At 42.5% G+C, this 19433-nt stretch overlaps 3 protein-coding genes across 3 annotated transcripts; 2 read left to right on the top strand and 1 right to left on the bottom strand.

The window, feature by feature from the left end:
• Positions 1–885: 885 nt before the first annotated feature.
• Positions 886–3363, top strand: J4E84_002878 (uncharacterized protein; the record flags this gene model as incomplete). The annotated part of the gene is made up of 1 exon (XM_049385496.1): positions 886–3363. One exon carries the CDS (start codon positions 886–888, stop codon positions 3361–3363), a length of 2478 nt encoding a protein of 825 aa, XP_049246373.1.
• A 499-nt stretch (positions 3364–3862) lies between these two features.
• On the bottom strand, positions 3863–5973 carry J4E84_002877 (uncharacterized protein; the record flags this gene model as incomplete). The annotated part of the gene is made up of 3 exons (XM_049385495.1): positions 3863–4646; positions 5257–5857; positions 5910–5973. 3 exons carry the CDS (start codon positions 5971–5973, stop codon positions 3863–3865), a joined length of 1449 nt encoding a protein of 482 aa, XP_049246372.1.
• A 2157-nt stretch (positions 5974–8130) lies between these two features.
• J4E84_002876 (uncharacterized protein) lies at positions 8131–10493 on the top strand (the record flags this gene model as incomplete). Its single annotated transcript, XM_049385494.1, has 2 exons — positions 8131–8529; positions 8580–10493. 2 exons carry the CDS (start codon positions 8131–8133, stop codon positions 10491–10493), a joined length of 2313 nt encoding a protein of 770 aa, XP_049246371.1.
• Positions 10494–19433: the final 8940 nt, after the last annotated feature.

Raw genomic sequence — 19433 nt, 5'->3', positions numbered from 1 at the left:
TGGCCGCGTCTGCTGGAGGATACCGAGCTGCGCCGTTGGTAGCACAAGGCCGTCTACGCCAGGCACGGGGGCGCGTCGCTGCACGAAATACCACGCCGCCTAGCACAGGCGTCTGGGGGGCCAGAGAACTGCAGGGCAGCGGTTCGTGGCGACGGTGGTTTGCACGATTCAGACGTGGCCTGCGCGTTTAAAATGGGCGGTGCGCTAGTTGTCCGCTTTGGGCTGCCTCATTTGCGGCTGCCTCCTAATGTGCCCTGCTAGTTAGCATTTCTCACCGACCTCTTTCTTCTCTCCTCCGCTCCGACTTCAGGTCGCATCCCTCTTCTTCGATCCCCTTCGTTCATTCTGTCCTCTTCTCCCCGCATCGAGGCTCCCGGCAAAGCTTGCTTCTTTGCACTTCATTCTTATTGTTCGCTCTTTTGGTGCACGCATCCTCAAACAAGCCACGCGAGTTTGTTCTTCGGCAGCTCTGGCCCACGGCATTTAATTGCGCCTCCACTGCGTCCACCGTGCAAGCCTGCGACAGTACCCTTCTGGATCTCTGTGCCTGCATCCTTTAGGCCCCGATTGCCTGCGTTGTGAGCGTGTCTTGTATTGTTAGACCTGCAAACGACTCGTTGCCATTGTGCTTTTGGAAGTACGTCTTGTCCAATGCGTCTCCACTGCGCTCAAACTAATGTCCTCTAGAACGCTCTACATCTTGTAATACAGCAGCATCTTCGCAAGCCCGGCGACCTCTCTGCAACCGGTTGCAACTTCACCTTCTGCCATACATATTTCGCCGTCCGGTCCAACGAGTCCCGGACGCAGTAATACACCTTCACCACGGCGGTTCTATCTCAAAACGCGCGGGACAGCTTCAGTCTGCCTCCGCACCTCCTCGGTATGCAGCAACACGACGGCGCCCCGAACGCCCCCAGCGGTCCTCGTCTCCAGTCGAGCTTCCACAGGCAGATGAACGGCGGTCACCACGGCTTCTCGCACGGCGCCTTCGCTACGAACCAGCCCGGCTATGGCGACCGACACCCGGAGAGGGCGAACAACATGTCCATCAATACCGGCAGACTCAACCCTGGCAACCAGAACGGCAACGATTTGCAGACTCCAGGAACTGGTTTCGACATGAACTTCACCCCTCTGCTCCCTTCGCAGTTGCTCCTCGGTAGCCCCTTCCAGCCAGGCTCGCCCTCGGCTTTCGCTTCCCCGCAGTTTCAGAACTTCGCACAGTTCGCTGGCCAGAATCAGTCTCAGCAACAGAACCACCAGAACAACCAGATGGGAAGCCCCTTGCAACAGCCTCTTTCGCCCCAGCTGTACCAGAACATGGTTTCTCCCACTAGTGGCTTTTTTGGTGGGCCCCAGTCACCTACTGGAGGTTTCCCTGGTTACGGCGCGCAGGGTCTCGGTGGACTCGGCTCCTCAATGCCGATTGCTCCCGGTCTTGTATCTGGAACTAGCAGGACTGTATACCTGGGCAACATCCCCCCTGAGACTTCTGCGGAGGAGATCCTCGGCCATGTACGCAGTGGTCAAATCGAGTCCGTCAGGCTTCTCCCAGACAAGAACTGCGCATTCATCTCCTTCCTGGACAGCAGCTCCGCCACTCACTTCCACTCTGACGCCATTCTGAAGAAGCTGTCAATCAGGGGTCAGGACATCAAGATTGGATGGGGAAAGCCGTCCCAGGTCCCCACATCTGTGGCCTTGGCTGTGCAGCAATCAGGTGCCTCTCGCAACGTCTACCTAGGTAACTTGTCCGAGGATGTTTCTGAGGACGAACTCCGCGAAGACCTCAGCAAATTTGGTCCCATTGATACCGTCAAGATCGTCCGGGAAAAGGCTATTGGTTTTGTTCACTTCTTGTCCATTGGAAATGCCATCAAGGCTGTGTCTCAACTTCCCCAGGAGCCAAAGTGGCAGGCGCCTAGGCGCGTATACTACGGCAAGGATCGATGCGCTTACGTTTCGAAGACCCAGCAGCAGAATGCCGCGCAGTACCTGGGTATCGCGCCTGGCTACGCTCATGTTCTGAATGGTGCTGACCGCGACATGATCTCCAATGCTCTTGCTCAGCAATCTGTCGCTGCCGCGGCGGTCGCGACCTCTGCTGGTGGTGTGAACAACTTGGGTAACCGAACAGTTTACCTAGGTAACATTCATCCCGAAACCACCATCGAGGAGATCTGCAATGTTGTGCGCGGTGGTCTTCTTCACCACATCAGGTATATTCCGGATAAGCACATTTGCTTCGTTACTTTCATCGACCCGACGTCGGCTGCGTCCTTCTACGCTCTTAGCAATCTCCAGGGGCTTATGATCCACAACCGTCGCTTGAAGATCGGATGGGGTAAGCACTCTGGTGCTCTCCCGCCTGCGATTGCCCTTGCTGTCAGTGGTGGTGCCTCACGTAACGTCTACATCGGCAACCTAGATGAGTCCTGGACCGAAGACCGCTTAAGGCAGGATTTCTCGGAGTATGGCGAGATCGAGCTGGTCAACACCCTGCGCGAGAAGAGCTGTGCATTCGTCAACTTCACCAACATTGCCAATGCCATTAAGGCAATTGAAGCGATTCGTGGCCGTGACGAATACAAGCGATTCAAGGTCAACTTCGGAAAGGACCGATGCGGTAACCCTCCTCGCCAGATGAACAGCCAGCAGGCCCAGGCTCAGCAAGCCGGTAGCGATGGTCTCCAGTCACCATCGCCTATCAACGGACTACATCCCAACCGTGCTGGTGCTTCAGTCTCGCCGACTGGCTCTGGCGCACCAGGCTCTGGCCAAAGCACCAACGGCCAGTTCCCTTCCGTTCAAGCACCTGCTTCAGGTAACATCATGAACTCCGGCAACAACAACCCCCTCATGATGTACCTACAAGCTCAGCAACAGCAGCAGCAACAACAACAGGTCGAGGCCAGCATGCAGCAGCAGCAACAGCAGCAACAACAGCAACAGCAGAACCAGCAGCAATCTTTCCAGTCGCCGCAAGCTGCTTTCTACAGTGCCGATCTGAACACTCCTCAGCCACACCACTCTCATAGCTCCCATCAAAGCACATCGAGCTTCAGTCTGATTAACGGTACGTCAGCTGGTGGCTCAGGTGCTACTACTGTCGGTGGCCTCCTCGCACCCTCGAACCTCAACTCGCGCGGTCAACACTCTCGCGCTGTGAGCCTGCCCGCTTTCACTCAGGGCCCCTTCAACCACTCCATGCAGCAAACCCAAGCACCTCAGCAGGGTTCTTTCGGTAGCCTAAGCTCCGGTATCGGTGGTTTCGGCAGCGGCAACGGCGGTTACGGTCTTGCCATCCAGGGTGACGGTGGTCTCCCTGGCTGGGCAGAAGAAGAGGTTGGTGCGCAGTAAGCCTTACCTGGATGTCGTGTATCTTCTTCATTGTGCGATACTTATCCTTCATCTACTGGCTGGTTATTACTACTCCCTTCTTTCGCCTTCCCAGAAATTTCCTTTTGCATATGTCCGGTCTAGGGTTATGGCGCGAGCTGATCAAGCTTTGGGGATCGATCTTCAACTATGTGTTGTAATCTGAATGTGCGCAAGATGTTGCCTTAATACTTGACCTTACCACCTTCGCTTTCTTTTTTCTTTCTTTGCCCTTTACGTTGTTGTAGTTTAGATACCTGTAGGGATACCTAGGGATTTGGTAGGAGGCAATGAGACTAGATGGTCGTATGAGTGTCTAGGCAGGGTAGGCCTGGCATATAGTCAATCAAACTGTAAAACTATTCATGATTCACTTGCATGCTACTTGATCTGAGTGTGGTCCGCGTCACACCTGGTGCCACATGTTCATCTCAAGTTCTCACATTGGGTATCTGATGATAAATGATATGCAAATATTGGCTCATCCGCGCATGCGCAGAGCATCGCACCACATGCGCACCATCGCCTCCTGCTCCTGGCCCTTTTTATTCGTTGCAGTCGAAGCCATCATCACTTCCCTGATCTCTGACCGTCCCAGATCGCGCCCATCTTTGATCCTACTCCAGCAGTCGCGCACCACAGCCTGCGCATACTCAATGTCAACTTCCTCTGCGTCCAATTCCATCGCTGTACCATTCTCCATTGTGCCATAGCCTGAGTCCATGTTGCCATCCGTGTCCTCAGCGCCCAACGTTGTGCTAATGCAGACCACGACACCGGGTGATGAGATAGCGCCCGACTGTGGTCCTTCACGAGTCGCTCGTAGCTCGCCGATTTGTATCGAACAGAGCCCCCCGCTATATGATGCCCCCTCTCGCACCGCGAGTATGTGTCTCGGCGTCCACAGAGCGGAACATTGGTATCGCAGTACTGAGGCATGTGCGTCTTGTTGTCGCAGCGGTATCGACGTCATAGTTTCCTGTTGCGCTCGCGGTTGTGCAAAGACATATGTGCGGTTCGGCGAGAGGCTCGAAAGGTGGAGGAGGTGCTGGTATGAATGTACGTATGGCTCTGGTTTACCGTCTGCGCCCGCAGGTGGCTGGTAACCCGGAGGTATGGTGTCGCGAAATGCGCGGTATGATAGCGACCATGGTGTTTGCTGTCGTGTGGTGTTTGGGAAGCTGGTCTCGATGCCTTGGATCAGGGTGTTGACGATAGCGAGAGAGGCGTCGATGTTGGTAGAGGGGTTGGAGACGAAATATAGCCTACAGTATTAATTCTGTGCGAATATCAGGTGTGTGGAAGGTGAAGGATTACCCGCTATATTTCATCTTGTCTATGTTGCAGTGTGTCAGAGAAAGGTCTGCTATGCGTAAGGTAGAAATGGGTGGATTCGCCAGGTCTAGCTATCGCAATTTTCTATGAGCGAGAGGCAGAAAATCTACGAGAAAGAGCGCACATAGCCCTGCGCGTGACCAAGAGTGCCAAATCCTGAAGTGCCCAAGTGAAGATGCGATGAGCGACGCGACGCAACCTGGGAAGCTCCCACGCGGGTGGGGCAGCTTTTAGCGCGTCAGCGACGACAGCTCGTTCTCGTACAACCCGTGACAACATACCATGAATCCGCTCCACTTGTTTTTACACGCTTTTCAACAGAACCCATAACAGAACAGCCCTCCACCGCGCCTTATCATGTTTGTCGTAACTGGTGGCAAACAAGCGTCTTCCTGTATCCCATGGGGAAGGAACTCTACCCTGAACTCGCGATTTGCGGAGCTACGCATATAGACAGTACGCGAAGTGCTGTCGATGCTCAACTCCACAATGTTGCCCATCACTCGTTCCGAAATCCAGAGTGAGTTACCTTGGAAGTACAGTAGAGGCCCCGGACTGAAGTCTGTACCCGGAACGTTGATGTTGGTCGCCAAAGTGCCGTCGATCATGGTCAAGTCCAGCTCATCTTCGTTGACTATTCGGCCAGTCGTATCAGTCTCCCTCCAGCGTGTGATACCGGCGCCTGGGAAGTAGGCGTCAATCGAGATTTCATACTCGGCATTGTAACGGTCGTTAATGTACTCTATCCAAGAGTCCCTGGATGGTCCAAAGTCCGCCGAGTCAGATGCAGCACGCCCAATCCGATTTCGTTCGGCCAGTACGCCGGCCCACTGCCATGGGGTCATCAGTCGCCAATGCGCAGAGATGAAAAGTGACGCTATCAGGAACTTGATAGTCTGCCAGTCTCCGAGTCTGAGCCTGAGTTCGGGCATCCAGCCTTCCTGAAAATTTAGCGGAAATCGACCCTGTAGTACACCTGCATGGACGACGTTTTTCATGGCTTGAAGAAACCGCAGGGGATCATTGGGGTCTTCGAGATCGATACCAAACTGCCTGCGGATATCTTCGGTTCCTGTAAGCGGCCCAAGCACATCTTGGATCGTTGTAGCCATGAGACCAAAGACAGTGTTGGTCAGATAACCTGAGTCAACCCCAAGCCCCGGATCAAATCCGTGGTCGACATTAGGGCTTACGGTTTGAACCACGGTCTCCTGTGCTGGGGGCAGGAGAAAACAAACTGCACGACAGGTTGGACATGTGTTCTGACTATCTTCCTCACCTAGCCATCGATCTAGACACGCCCGATGGAAGACATGGCCGCATATCGTCCGAATGATCGTGTACGTATCGGGACTCCAGGGATCTCTGCAGATGGGACATGCCGGATCGTCTGAAGGGGGCGACGGCTTGACGTGGCTTAAAAAGTACTGCTCGCGCGACCGTGCTGGAGGGTGGTTCATATTGACGGAGGTCTGGCTCACAGTGCGGTACTGTTCAACTGCGTTGTACAACGATGTATGGCGAGGAATGATCCAATGTATTGACGGATTTTCCGGCCTTTTGAGGACGAAGGGACATCGCTCGCACACAGTGTGACTGCGTGTATTTCACACACCATCGTGTGGGAGGTGGTTCACCAGGATGTGGTTCACCACGTAAGCCGCCATTTCACACATTTGGACGCTGGACGCAGGTAATGCGACAGTATATATAAGACAATGCCGGGCGTTGAGGGTGAAGACTGAAAGCTTGTCATCGAGTATATAGTCTCTACCATGGCTTCTGCTGGGCGCCAATGCCCAGATAGAGACACAGTAGCAGTATATATGCATTCAGGTAAAGATTTTGGCAAGGAATTTGCCCTCACACTCTCTTTTCGGGCTTTGTTCTGGACAAAGGTCTTCCACCAAACATGGGGTGAATGTCAAGCAGCTTGCCTGTTGAACAACTAGTACACCGCCTTGTTAATACCACAGATAGCTTAGGTCTTGATATATTGCGCAAGGCCGCAGATGGTTTTCATGAACTAACGAATGGCATCTTACGATACATTTGGGTTCATCGCTCTGGTCATCCTCCGTTCATTGACCAAAGGATGCTCGTAGTAGCGAGAATGCTGCGAAAAGATTGGCATCTTTTCATAATTCGCTGTTGGGTCCCTCTATAGCATGCTCTGACTGCTGCAGTGAATTGGCAGGAGTTGATGTCCCATGTTGCTCTTTCTGTGGTTGCCCTTTGATCACATGAACTGGCCTGGGCGATGGAAGATGGATGTGGGAATGTGGCTTGAGCCCGTTCGACTGCGTCTCGTGTCTCATTGTGCCTCGATCAGATTACTCATCTGAGCACGCATCAATGTGTGAAAGGCGGGTTGCGGTGTTACCAAGCCCGTGTCTACGTCAACACTTCTCAAAATCAACGCGCAAGCCGTCTGCTAAGTGTAGCGATGCAAGCTATAACGACTGGCATGTAGACTTTCGGACTGTATGGTGATTAGTTTGATATGGTGATTAGTTGACTTTCTATAAGGCTGTATGGTCTTACATGTAACAGCTGTCAGTGTTCGGAAATTTAGCGGGATGATCCTGTCAGCAATTTCGTGTTCCTGTTGTCCACGGGTATCTTGCGGAGTAATTACCCGTCCCTCGGTTCAGCCTCCAATGTGCCTCACGCCACCCATGTACTCCGTCCTGAAGATTGGCACTGCATAGCACTAGCCACACAAAAGCACTGCAGCTCCGTCGCACGTCATGATTCCCGTAGACCCAATGCGCTTTCGGAAGCTGATATCGCAAGAGCGGGGATTGATGCTCGAATGCTCGATAGGACGCATCGGCACCGCGCACTTTGCGCCTGCCTAATCTAGCGTAGAAAGGCGGGCTAGCGCCTGAGGCTTGTGAAGCTTCGACAACTCCACGAAGCTTCGCGGTCAGTGTTACAGCGGCCGACTGTCCAATCTCTTACCTAGTAATCATTACCATTGCACCGAGATGCATCCATAATTGTGGGCACTCTACCATCAAAGCGACCCTGGGTCCTTGGGTACCTGTGTTGCCCTGAACCCCCAATGCCGTTCGGGATACGATCGTCAATCGTTCAGAGCACCAAGCACACCACGGCCTTCCTCTTCGAGCATACGTGCATGCATGCTCTTAATCTAGTTCCCTATCATATCCGCCTCGCCTATTCGCCCGACCGTCCTTTGCCTTGTTCTACATGGGTCTAGCAATGACAAGTACAGGGTAGCTCCTGCAGCTATGATGTCTTCTTTCTCGGGAACGCGCAAGTTCGCTACCTGGTCCGCGGTTCAAGCTGTGCAGCTATAAAGTGGTATAGTTCGTGCGACTGCAGCGGAGGTACGGCGAACCTGAGATCTTTGCCTCCAGTTCTTGTCGTGTTGTCTGGGTTGAAAGCATGGCTTCCCTCTTCAATGCCGTTGCGGGTCTCTCGCTAGCCTCAGTCGCGCTATCGTCGCCTGTCGCACCTCATATTCATACACGGCACTACAACGCGACAAGTCCCTGCGCACAAGTCGGCACCGCGATCGTAGGCAAGAATGTCACTGCAGGTACCGCGACTGTACCCGCCGAACTCGCATGGGACTGCATCAACTCCGTCCCATTCAACCAGAGCGCTGCTCTTGCCCTGGTAGACGGTGTCGTTCCATATTTCAAATGGCAAAGTAACACCGTCTGGTTGAAAGACCCTCCTGCTGAGTACGCCGAGAAGGTCCAGCCAGCGGTTGATATCTGGGGCGAACTCGAGGAAATCAGGAAAAAGGTCAATGGAGGAGAGTACAAGAACGAGTACGAAGTAAGATGTCTCTCTCCTTGTTATGAAGAGTATGAGCTGATTCAGAACAGTTCGGTTTCGAGCTCTACACCCTATTGCAAAGCACCCATGACGGTCACTTTGTGTACGTCCCCGATGTAGTCGGCACGGTTTTCAACTTCGCCCGTCCTGTACCACTCGTTTCCGTTTCGAGCGACGGAAAGGAGCTTCCCCGGCCTTACGTCTATGCTGATGTCTTGGCCGAATCTTTCGGCAATGCTACGTTCACGCCTTCGCCCATTACCCACATCGATGGCGAGGATGCCAAGGATTTCCTGGAGAACTGGGCCCAGTACGGTTCCCTTCAGGACCGAGACGCGTTGTACAACAACGTCTTCTACGAGCTCGCCACTGTATCTCTCGGCCCGGTTGGATCTGGTATTGGAACCTTCGCGGGATCGGGCCGCGGTCGTTGGATTTACCCCGGTCCTACCACCGAGCTTACGTTTGAAAACGGTACCAGCCGAACTTATGACAACTTCGCCAAGGTTCTGATCCCCTTCGACGGTATTACCGACGGAGAGAGCCTCTACAAGCTCTGGTTCACGGGCAACCAGCCTGGAAGCGAAACCGAAGCTTCCAACACTACCTCGGCTACACCTACACCCTCAGCCACTACCTCCGCTACGCCTCTTCCAACCATCCCTGCGCCAGGATACCCGCCTCCAGTCCTTCGTGAAGCACACAACTTGATTGGTGGCTACTTCCTCGAGGGTGACTACTCAGACGTTGCCGTACTTTCCGTGCCATCTTTCGTCGGAATTGACAACGCACAGGAAGGGTTCCAAGATACTGCTGCCAAGTTCCTTGCCCAGGCCAAGTCCGCCGGGAAAAAGAAGCTCGTGGTTGACGTTTCAGCCAACGGCGGAGGCACCATCTTGCTCGGCTACGATCTATACAAGCTGCTATTCCCGCAAGAGATTGATCACGCGGCTGCCGACCGCTACCGCGCCTTCGAAACTACAGAGATCTTGAACCGAAAGTTCTCTGAAGCTGCCGCGGGTGTACCACGTGTGCTTGAGACCAAGAACGAAACACTAGAGGATCTGGTCGGCAATGTTGTGTCCTCCGTCTTCAACTACCGATCTGATCTTGATGTCAATAGCGAGAACTTCGAGAGCTGGCAGGACAAGTTTGGCCCTGGGCTCGAGCAGAAGGGGGACAACTTCACCAACCTCTTCCGCTGGAACCTCAGCGACGTACTGACTCCGCTCAACTCCGGTGGTGTTTACGTCCACGGATATGGCCCACTCTCAAACTACACTAAGGCTCCTTTTGCCGCCGAGGACATCGTCGTCGTCACCGATGGATACTGCGCGTCAACTTGCACCATCTTCTCTGAACTCATGCGTCAGCGTGCCGGTGTCAAGTACATCTCACTGGGAGGCCGCCCTCGTGAGGGTATTACGCAAGCCGTGGGGGGTGTGAAGGGAACGAACAACTACCCGTGGGACTACATTCAATCCGTGGCTCAGTTCACCATCGGTAATCTGTCTACGCCTGCAGAAGGCGCTGAGCTCAACAAGACGGAACTAGGCGACTACTTCGACGACACACCCTTTATCCGCTCTTCCAACAACGCGATCAACGTCAACTTCCGCGATGGTATTCGCGATGGAGACGAGACTGACACACCTCTCCAGTTCGTCTACGAGCCTTCAGACTGCCGTATTCTGTACACCAAGGCTATGACTGTCGATGTAACCGCTATCTGGAAGGCTGTTGCTGATTCAACCTGGGGCCATATTAGCCACTGCATTGCCGGAGACCTCGGTGGTTACTCAACATCACGCATGGGGAAGCGTGAGTTGAGCGTATCTGAGAGAGCACACAGCAAGAGGATGCAGTCGTGGAGGAGGGACCTCAAGGCGGCTGACTACCCGCTTGATGTCAGGACTGATTTGACCGGCATGAACTTCGATGGTAATGGCATGATGTGGCCGTAAATTACGGTTTATCAACCTGATAGAATGAGGGTAAACATGCATCTAGATACGAAATGAATATCGTGGTCTTGATGCACCAGATCTTGAACCTGTGACATGTGTTATGACAGTTCATGCAATGCTGCCTGTGCGTTGAGAACGATTGTCTTGCTTAAGTCGAAGAATGCGGAACTAATTTCACTTCAATATTTCAGTGTGAATATGCTAAACTACCAAGGGTACGCGCCTCTCACGATAGTGAAAGAACTGGGACGGGCATCGATCACAAAGGTGATAGCACAGGCAACTACATGCTGCCAGATTTTCACTCAGACAAGTGATGGTTCCATTCAGCGGCGTCAAGCGCTTGCCATGAAAAGTTCATTGTTGGTCGATTTGGGTTGGATGTATTGAGTGACGCCTCTAGTCCTGCGAATAGGACGGGTGTAGCACATCATACAAGAGAAAGCCTGAACAGGTCTGCAGACTACATTAAGATGAAAGCTTGCAAAGTAGGTGACCTAACGTCAACGTAGACTCCAGGGTGTCCAGTTTTTTACTAGGTTGGCGTGGTAGTGCTGGTATAGATTCTGACCTACCGCCGCATAGCTGCTACGAAGCTGAACAGAGGCCAACTCTCATCGTCTGGAAGCTTACCTTTGAAGCCAATCGCTTGACTATCTAATGATCCACGAGGAAGGTCAGTTGTGGTGTCGTCTGAATACTCATTCCCGTCCTCAGCCTCGCTGAAGATGACCTCAAGAGCGTGAAGGGACATGCGGACTGGTTCGATGCCTTCCAACCAACTAGACTGGGCAACTACCTAGGCGATAGCTGTCTCTGGATAGTAACGTATCGACTCTCCCAACGAGATACATCGGCGCAGAATATACAGAAGCTCTGAAGGCCTCCGCGGTGCCTCAACGCCGGGTCCAATCTTTTACCTCTCCGAAAGCGGAACGTTGGGGCTCATGCGTCGGGAAAAAAGCTATCCGCAAGAACAATCAAGCTGCCGTCGATAGGCGCATACTCCTTTTGAGAACGATGACCCTACAGTTCGTCGGTCGTCATGGCTACCCCTTCGCTATGTTTAGATTGTGGTGCCTGCGTAAGTCACGCTGCTGGACTTGCTTTTGCCGTTGCTTCTGTTATCAGCGCATAGGACAGATGGAGAAGAAAGCACATCGACGTTCTGCGCAGTACGATCTCCAGCGTTTTTCTCCGATGCCGCAGAGGGAACGCACGTGTGCTTTTAATTCCGGCGTTACAGAAAAACGGCAAAAGGAGAGAACCACTAGCGTGGGGTACTGGATGTCGGCATTGCAAGCCACATTGACGCCATCGATCGATCCGACTACTCCTACACCACAAATTCACATCGTGTGTTTTTCTCGGATGCCGGGACTGTGTGTCGGCGAGGTGTGGCAGGGGGTTTTCTCCCCTATTACACATAGGCTTCATGGTATCGCGACTCGCAGCACGGCATCGAGCCGATGCAACTTCTCTGCCGTTACTCCGGTGTTGACTCTGCCTCTGCGTAGCAACGTGGTCCGTATTGCCAGCCAAATAAGGTGATCCTCAGGTGTCAACCCGATCGCACGCAACAACGCATGAGTAGCCGGCTATATAGCGCAGTATAGAGGCGCTTACTTTTATAGTAGAATGTTAATGCAGAGCAGAGTAATAAAACGCAGTCTAGTAACTCTATATAGTAATCTTAATATAAGTATATTTCCTAAATACCTTATATTTACTATAATATAGTAGTAAGTATTAATAAAACTTTCTTAGTAACGTTTACTATAGATCTAGTGTATTAATAATATACTTATAAAAATAATAGTAATAAAAAACTATCTAGTATACTTAAGAGTAAACTTAGAAGTACTAGAGATAAGCTATAAAGCTATAAAGTTATTAAAAGTCTAGAAATATACGTCTAGATAAGCTTTTAAGGCTAGGTAAATACTAATAGTAATAATAAGTAGCTTTTATTAGTAGAAAAGCTAAAAGTTAGAAAGTAGTATAATATTAAATAGAGGTCTTTCTATTAGCTATAAAACTAAGTAGATAACTATAGTTATAATACTCTTTAGAGAAGTTAATACTATAGTTTAAAGAATAGCTATCTTACGTAACTTTTTATATAAAAAGTCTATACACTTAAATAATACTTCTTTTTACTATAAATCTTCTTTTCTAACTTCTTAATACTTCTATCTCTATTCTCTAATATACTTTACTTCTTTCTTAATAAATAATACTTAGTCTAAATTAACTTCTTTTTTATACTTATAAAAAACGTTTTTATCTTTAAGATTACTTAAACGCTTAGTAGTATTATAGAAAATACTAATCTAAATAATCTTACTATATTTATAAGTAGCTTAATTAATATTATAGTCTATACTAGCTACTTTATAATAGATATTATATAAACTTTAGCTATAAATATAGAGCTTATATAGCGCTTTAGAAAGCGCTTTAACTTTAATAGCGTTAATATTATAAAGTAGATTAATAGAATAAGAAAGGTAGTAAGTTTATATTTTCTAAGTATATAGACTTTTATCTATATAGATCTTTCTTCTACTACTTATTATTAGATAAGTAACTACTAATTAATATAAGATATAAGAGATAGTAAAGTAATAGTATATTATCTAGTAAGAATAGATAAATTATTATCTTTTAAGTAATAATTCTTTAGATCTACTTATACTTACGCTAAGTTAGGTTATATAATATTATCTAACTATCTAGAATATAGGTTTCTAATAATATTTCTCTTCTTAGCTCTAATTCTCTAGAGTTAGATAAAATAAATTATTCTAGGCTAAGAAGAGCTATTTTATAGATTATTATTATTTAGTAATTAAAATATACGTTAGTAGATATAGAATACGCTATATTATAAGAAAGTTATTCTTTAGACTTACTATAGAGAAAATTAAGCTAGAAATAATAAATTTAGATAATTAGAATTATAATTACTACTCTTATAAAATTAGATAAGAGTAGTATAATATATATAGGTAAGCGCGTAAAATACTAGTATAAAAGAGAGAAAGTACGTAATTAACCTAATAGGTACTTAAATACTTAATATAATATACTCTTTAGATAGGCTATATTACGTATAGGTTACTTATTTTTAGCTACGCGCTACTTATATAAGTATTACATAATTAAGTAGAGCTATACGCGCCTAGGCGCACGTAATAATAATAAAGCTAGTGTCTACTAATATTTTTAGCTTTAATAATTACTAAAATACTAACTATAAGTACCTCTAAAAGCTCTTATCTTACTCTAAAGCGTTTACTAGTTACTATATAAAGCTCTAGTAGCTTATAAGATTATCTCTAAGGTACTTTAGATACTTATAGTGCTAGTTACTACTTCTAGTAAGTAGTCTAACTATAAGCTAATAGCCTATTAGTTTATAAGCTATCTAACTTATTAGTAAGCGCTTACTATAGCTATTTATATAAATTCTTTAGCTAATAAGTAGTAAAAATAAGTTTAATAGCGCTTAGTAGCTATAGCTACTAGCTAAGCTACCTATACTTACTATAATACTACTACTACTACTACTACTAGAGAGGCCTCTACTTCTTAAAATAAAAAGAAGTAAGTCTTAAGTATAGTAGTGCGCAAAAAATAAGAAAAGAAGAAAAAGTAGTCTAAGCTCTCTATTAGTGCTTTTTCTCTATTATATCTACTAAGAGTAATACTTTATATTAAGTGCGTCTAAAGCGCGCTTACTAGTTATAGTAAAAAACTTTACTTTAACTAGGTAAGTAAGAAGAATATCTAGTATAAGTAGTATAGTTATAAGTACTTATATAACTTTATATAAGTTTTTAAGCTTCTAGACTACTATTTACTTATACTAACTATTTATAAGCCTAAAATTATAGAGCTAATAGCTCTTAAGTTTATCTACTCTCTTTAGTTTAGAAGTAAGTAGAAATAGAATAAGCTATACATAGCTATTAAGTTTCTTCTAAATAAAAAAAGAGTCTATAAAATTAGTACTCTACTAACGTAAGCTAAGTAGCGTAAAGTAGCTTATAGTTATATAAAAGCTAAGGCTAAAGTAGATAATATAGCTTTAATAGCCTCTAGTAAAGTTAAGAGCTCTAAGTAAGTATCTTCTCTATCTATACTTTTAGTTTTAACTAGTAAGGCTAAGTAGTTAAAGTATATAGTAGCTTAATAGAAGCTTTTTTATACTAGCTATATAGAGAGGTAGTAAGCGTCTAGAGAGAAGGTAAGATCTCTTTATCTAGTTATAGAGTATCTAAAGTAAAGCCTAGTACTACTCTATAAATATATAATTAGACTTACTAATCTTTCTTATACTTATTACTTACTTATAAGCCTTAATTAGTATTCTTATAAGCTACTTATCTTAGATTTAGCTACTTTTTAAAAGCCTTAAACTTTTACTTAGGTAAGTACTTAGTAAGTCTATCTACTAATATATTAATAGTAGACTTATAAAGTACTTTAAAAGAGCTTTTACTATACTTTTAGTAAAGCTATATATTCTAGATATTAATATAGTAAAGCTTAGTAGAGATTCTTTTATTACTTTCTACTATAAGTCTAATAGTTTATTAATTATTATAGAAGATTTACTAAGCGCTAGTAATAAGTAGCTAAAGCTTAGTAAATAAGCGCTTTAAGGCTATAGTTTCTTTAGTAATAGTCTTAAGAGTAAGAAGCTTTGCCTTAGTAGTTAAGATTATAATAGTTAACTAGTAAGTAGTCTACTATATAATTAGGCCTCTAAAGAGTATTATAATAAACTTATAAAAGAAGTAGCGCGTCTTAGTATTATCTATAAAGCTTATATCTTTATAAATCTAGAGCTTCTTACTTAATCTTATCTCTTTACTATATATAATACTTTTATATTATAAGTAGTATAGGTATATAATAAAATACTCTACTACCTTAAGATAAGCTAGAGAAGAATTAGTTAGAAACTAAAAAAGCTAGAAAACTATATACGCAACGTTAGAGCGTATTATAATAGTAGAGTATAATACTAAGCTAATACGCTCTTAATAGGCTTTAATCTCTTACTTTAAAGTATTTTCTTAGTGCTTTAAAAGCTTACTAGCTAGTAGAAGTATTTTTAGAAAGTAGCTACTATCTTTAAAACTAAACTTCTTTATAACTTTATTAAAGTAAGTATTATAGAGTAGTAAAATAGTATCTATAAAGTAATTACGCATAACGCGTATCTCTAAGAACTAGTTTACTACTTCTCTATTATTAATCTTATAAGTCTTTTTAATTCTACTAAGTAGCTTAGTTACCTCTAAATAGTGTAACTTAGTAAATATAAGTAAAATATTATCTATATAGAAGAGTATAAAGACGTATTAAGTAGCGTTATAGTATAAATAAAGCTTTTTCTTACTAGCTTATAGACTAAGCTTTAAAAAAGTATTTAAGAAGTTATTATACTAGAGAAAAGAGCTCTTATATATACTATAAAGAGCTTTCTTAAGCTTAGCGTAGTAGCTCTTTCTCTAAAAACTATCTAGAAGCTTATAGTATACTAGTCTATTACTACTAATCTTAGTGTTTAAGAAGGCTACTATAACGTTAAGCTACTAGATTTCTATATTAAATTTAGTAGTAATAGCTATTACTAGGTAGAAGAATTACGTAGTAAGCGTAGTAGTATAGATTAAGTAGAGCGTATTCTTAGTCTATATATCTCTATATACTATAAAGTGTACCTTATACTTTATAAAGTAGCTATTCTTATCTACTTTATATATAAAGACTTACTTAAGTAGTAGAGAGTGTTTTTTACTACTTATATACTCTACTTTTTTCTAAGTATTAGCTATAAGTAGTATATTAATCTTTTAATATACTACTATCTTAAACTTATCTCTATAAAGATAGTTATAGAGGTACTTCTAAAGTATTAGAAGTGCTAAAAGGTTATTCTAATAGACTTAGTCTTTATTAAACTTATCTATAATTATAGTAGTAATAATATAATATAGTATTACATATATATAGTCTAATAACTAATTAGAAGCGCTATAGTAAGTCTCTAAGTTATTAAGCTACTTAGAGTTAAATAGTAAAGCGTAGATATCTATACCTCTAAGATTATTATAATTATTATAACTACTTAGATAATACTTACTTCTACGTATAGAAGGTCTATAAATCTTTTTTATATACTTACACTTAGTAGGTAAGTTTTATAGATTAAGTAGAGAGCTATTAGATACTTTTCTAGCCTAAGAGACGTTTATTACTATAGGTAATAGAAGTCTATTACCTTAGAAGTTATCTCTCTACGTATCTAATAAGCTTACTAATCTAGTTACTATAGACTAGTACTTACTAGAATTAACGTATCTATTACTAAGCTACTTAGTAATACTTATTATATTAGAAGGCTCTAGTATAGTCTTTAGTAATAGTAGTTCTATAGCGCGTTTAGTAAGCCTTATACATATTCTCTACGTCTCTCTAGCCTAGAAATCTACTTATATAAAATCTAACTTTTTTAGATAAGCTTTTAATAAACTATTAAGTAGCTTATCTATTTAGTTAGATAGTAGCTTACTAACGTTTACATTACTTTACTAAGAGAGTAATAAAAGCTTATTATAAGCCTTTACTATATTCTTCTACTTATTCTTATAGAGAATATTAACTATAATATAAGTATTCTTCTTAAAAGGCTTTTACTCTCTACTACTATAAAAAAGCTACTTATTAAACGTTATATTACGCGTAGTAAACACTTCTCTTAGTAATAGAATCTATATATAGTATATATTAGAAGCTTAATAGCCTACTAAATAACTAATATATTCTCTAGATAGTATTTTAAAGCTTTTTAGCTTACGCCTAGCTACTCTATTCTTATTTAAAGAATAGACGTAATACTTATAAACGTATACACTACTCTAATTAGGTTATAGATTAGTAGAAGTTCTTTTTATAAGCTTAGACTAATACTATCTAAAGTATTCTATAAACTACTACTCTAACTTCTTATTAGAAAAGCGTAGAGTATAAGTATATAAAAGACTTATATTATAAAGCTAAGTAGTAGTAAGTACTACCTCTATCTAGAAGTGCTTAGATAGATTAGCTCTTTTTCTTATCTTAATCTATTTAGTAATAATTTCTTATCTAGCTTTTTTAGCTACTTTATTAGACTTATAAATATATAGAAAAGTAGGCTCTAGCGTAATACTATACTCTCTTACTTATACCTTATAGTATAAGTTACTACACTATAGATTAGTTAAAGAGTTATTATTAGAGCTAATTCTTATAATAAGTAAATAATAATAAGTTTAAATAAGCGCTTAAAACTTCTTAAAAGCTCTTATTATCTTCTTTATCTTCTTAGAAAAGAGTAGGTAAAGATAAACTTTACTACTATACTTATTCTTAATAAGTAGTATCTACTTCTCTTCTAAGCGCTTTTTAGATATATTAAAAAAATTCTACGTAATTCTCTAGAAGAGTTAGAGAGCTTACTTCTTTAACTAATAAGAGATAACTTACTTTATATAAGTTAGAGCGTAGAACTTACACTATATACGCGTAGGCTTTTTAATTCTTACTCTCTAAGCGTTATATATAAGTGCCTTAAGCGCTTTAGAGCCTAAGTGCTTAGTATAAGTATACTAAAGGTCTTTTAAGTTACTATGTAGCTAAAAGGTAAAGCTAGACCTAGTTCTAGATATTATATTTATAATAAAAGTATTATAAATAGTAATAGGCTTATATTCTATAAATGTAAGATTTAGCTTACACTATAAAGTAGCTACTATAGTACTTTTTACTAGTAAGCTAGTATAAAAAGTATTATTAAGTTCTAGGTACTAGATTCTAGATTAATTAAAGTAAGCTTCTAAGACTATATTAATATAGAAGCGCTTAATAACTATAACACTAGTAAGTATAAGATTAATATATTTACTACTTATAAGCTTAATAAAGCTTTTTAGAATATATATACTATAACTAAGAATAGAAAAAGCTTATATATTTATCTTAACTATCTTAAAGCTTCTAGCTAGTTTAAAGTCTAATAATAGAGAGAAGTAGTTAACTAAGTAGATTACTACTCTATTATTAAGAATAGTACTAGCTAAGAAAGAGTAAGTATTATAGTCTATAGTAGAGTAGACATCTAGTATTAGCTAAAGTATACCTAGATTAAGTAGCGTAGTAACTATACTTATAAAGTACTTATTATTATTATATAAGCTTTTTAAAAAACTTAGAATAAAGTATCTTTTACTAATAAGCTTTATACGTACTTTTTTAAAGTACTTTATACCTAAGTATTTAATAATAGCTTTTTTATTCTTTTATAAAAGCTATTAGAGGCGCTTTTACTTAGCTCTAATAGTAGTAAGTATATTATAGTACTTTTTAATAAGCTAGTAGTAGGTCTAAGACTCTAGAGTAGCGTAAGAGTAGGTAGTAGGCTTAGCTTAGTTTAGTAACTTAGACTTAGAGCTAGCTTTATTAGTAGATAGAGCTTCTCTAATAGAGGTAAAGATTTTATATAACTTAGAGTAGGCTACCTAATACTATATAAGTACTAAAAAAAAGATTCTAAGCTATAAAAGTATAAAGATCTTTATACTAAGCGCCTAAGTAGTAATTATATTATACTTTATCTAAATTATTTAGTCTATAGCTATTCTAGATATTAGTATATTAAGAAAGTTATAAGTAGTAAGTATACTATCTACTTTAGAAAGCTTATAAGTCTTTACGTGTATATAGAGTACGTTCTACTTATAGTACTACTACTCTAAGTTAGTCTTTACTAGCTTAGCTTTACCTAAGTAAGTATAGTAGTTCTCTCTAATCTACTTCTTAGTTAAATTATTATAAAGCTATAGTTATGTTTTAAGAGACTTTATAATTACATAAAGAAAC

Source organism: Alternaria hordeiaustralica (genome assembly GCF_023758085.1).
Source record: "Alternaria hordeiaustralica strain BMP 2776 chromosome Unknown scaffold_4, whole genome shotgun sequence".
Classification (NCBI taxonomy): domain Eukaryota; kingdom Fungi; phylum Ascomycota; class Dothideomycetes; order Pleosporales; family Pleosporaceae; genus Alternaria; species Alternaria hordeiaustralica.
Note: the sequence above shows the minus strand (reverse complement) of the source record. Positions and strands in the feature narration are given on the sequence as shown.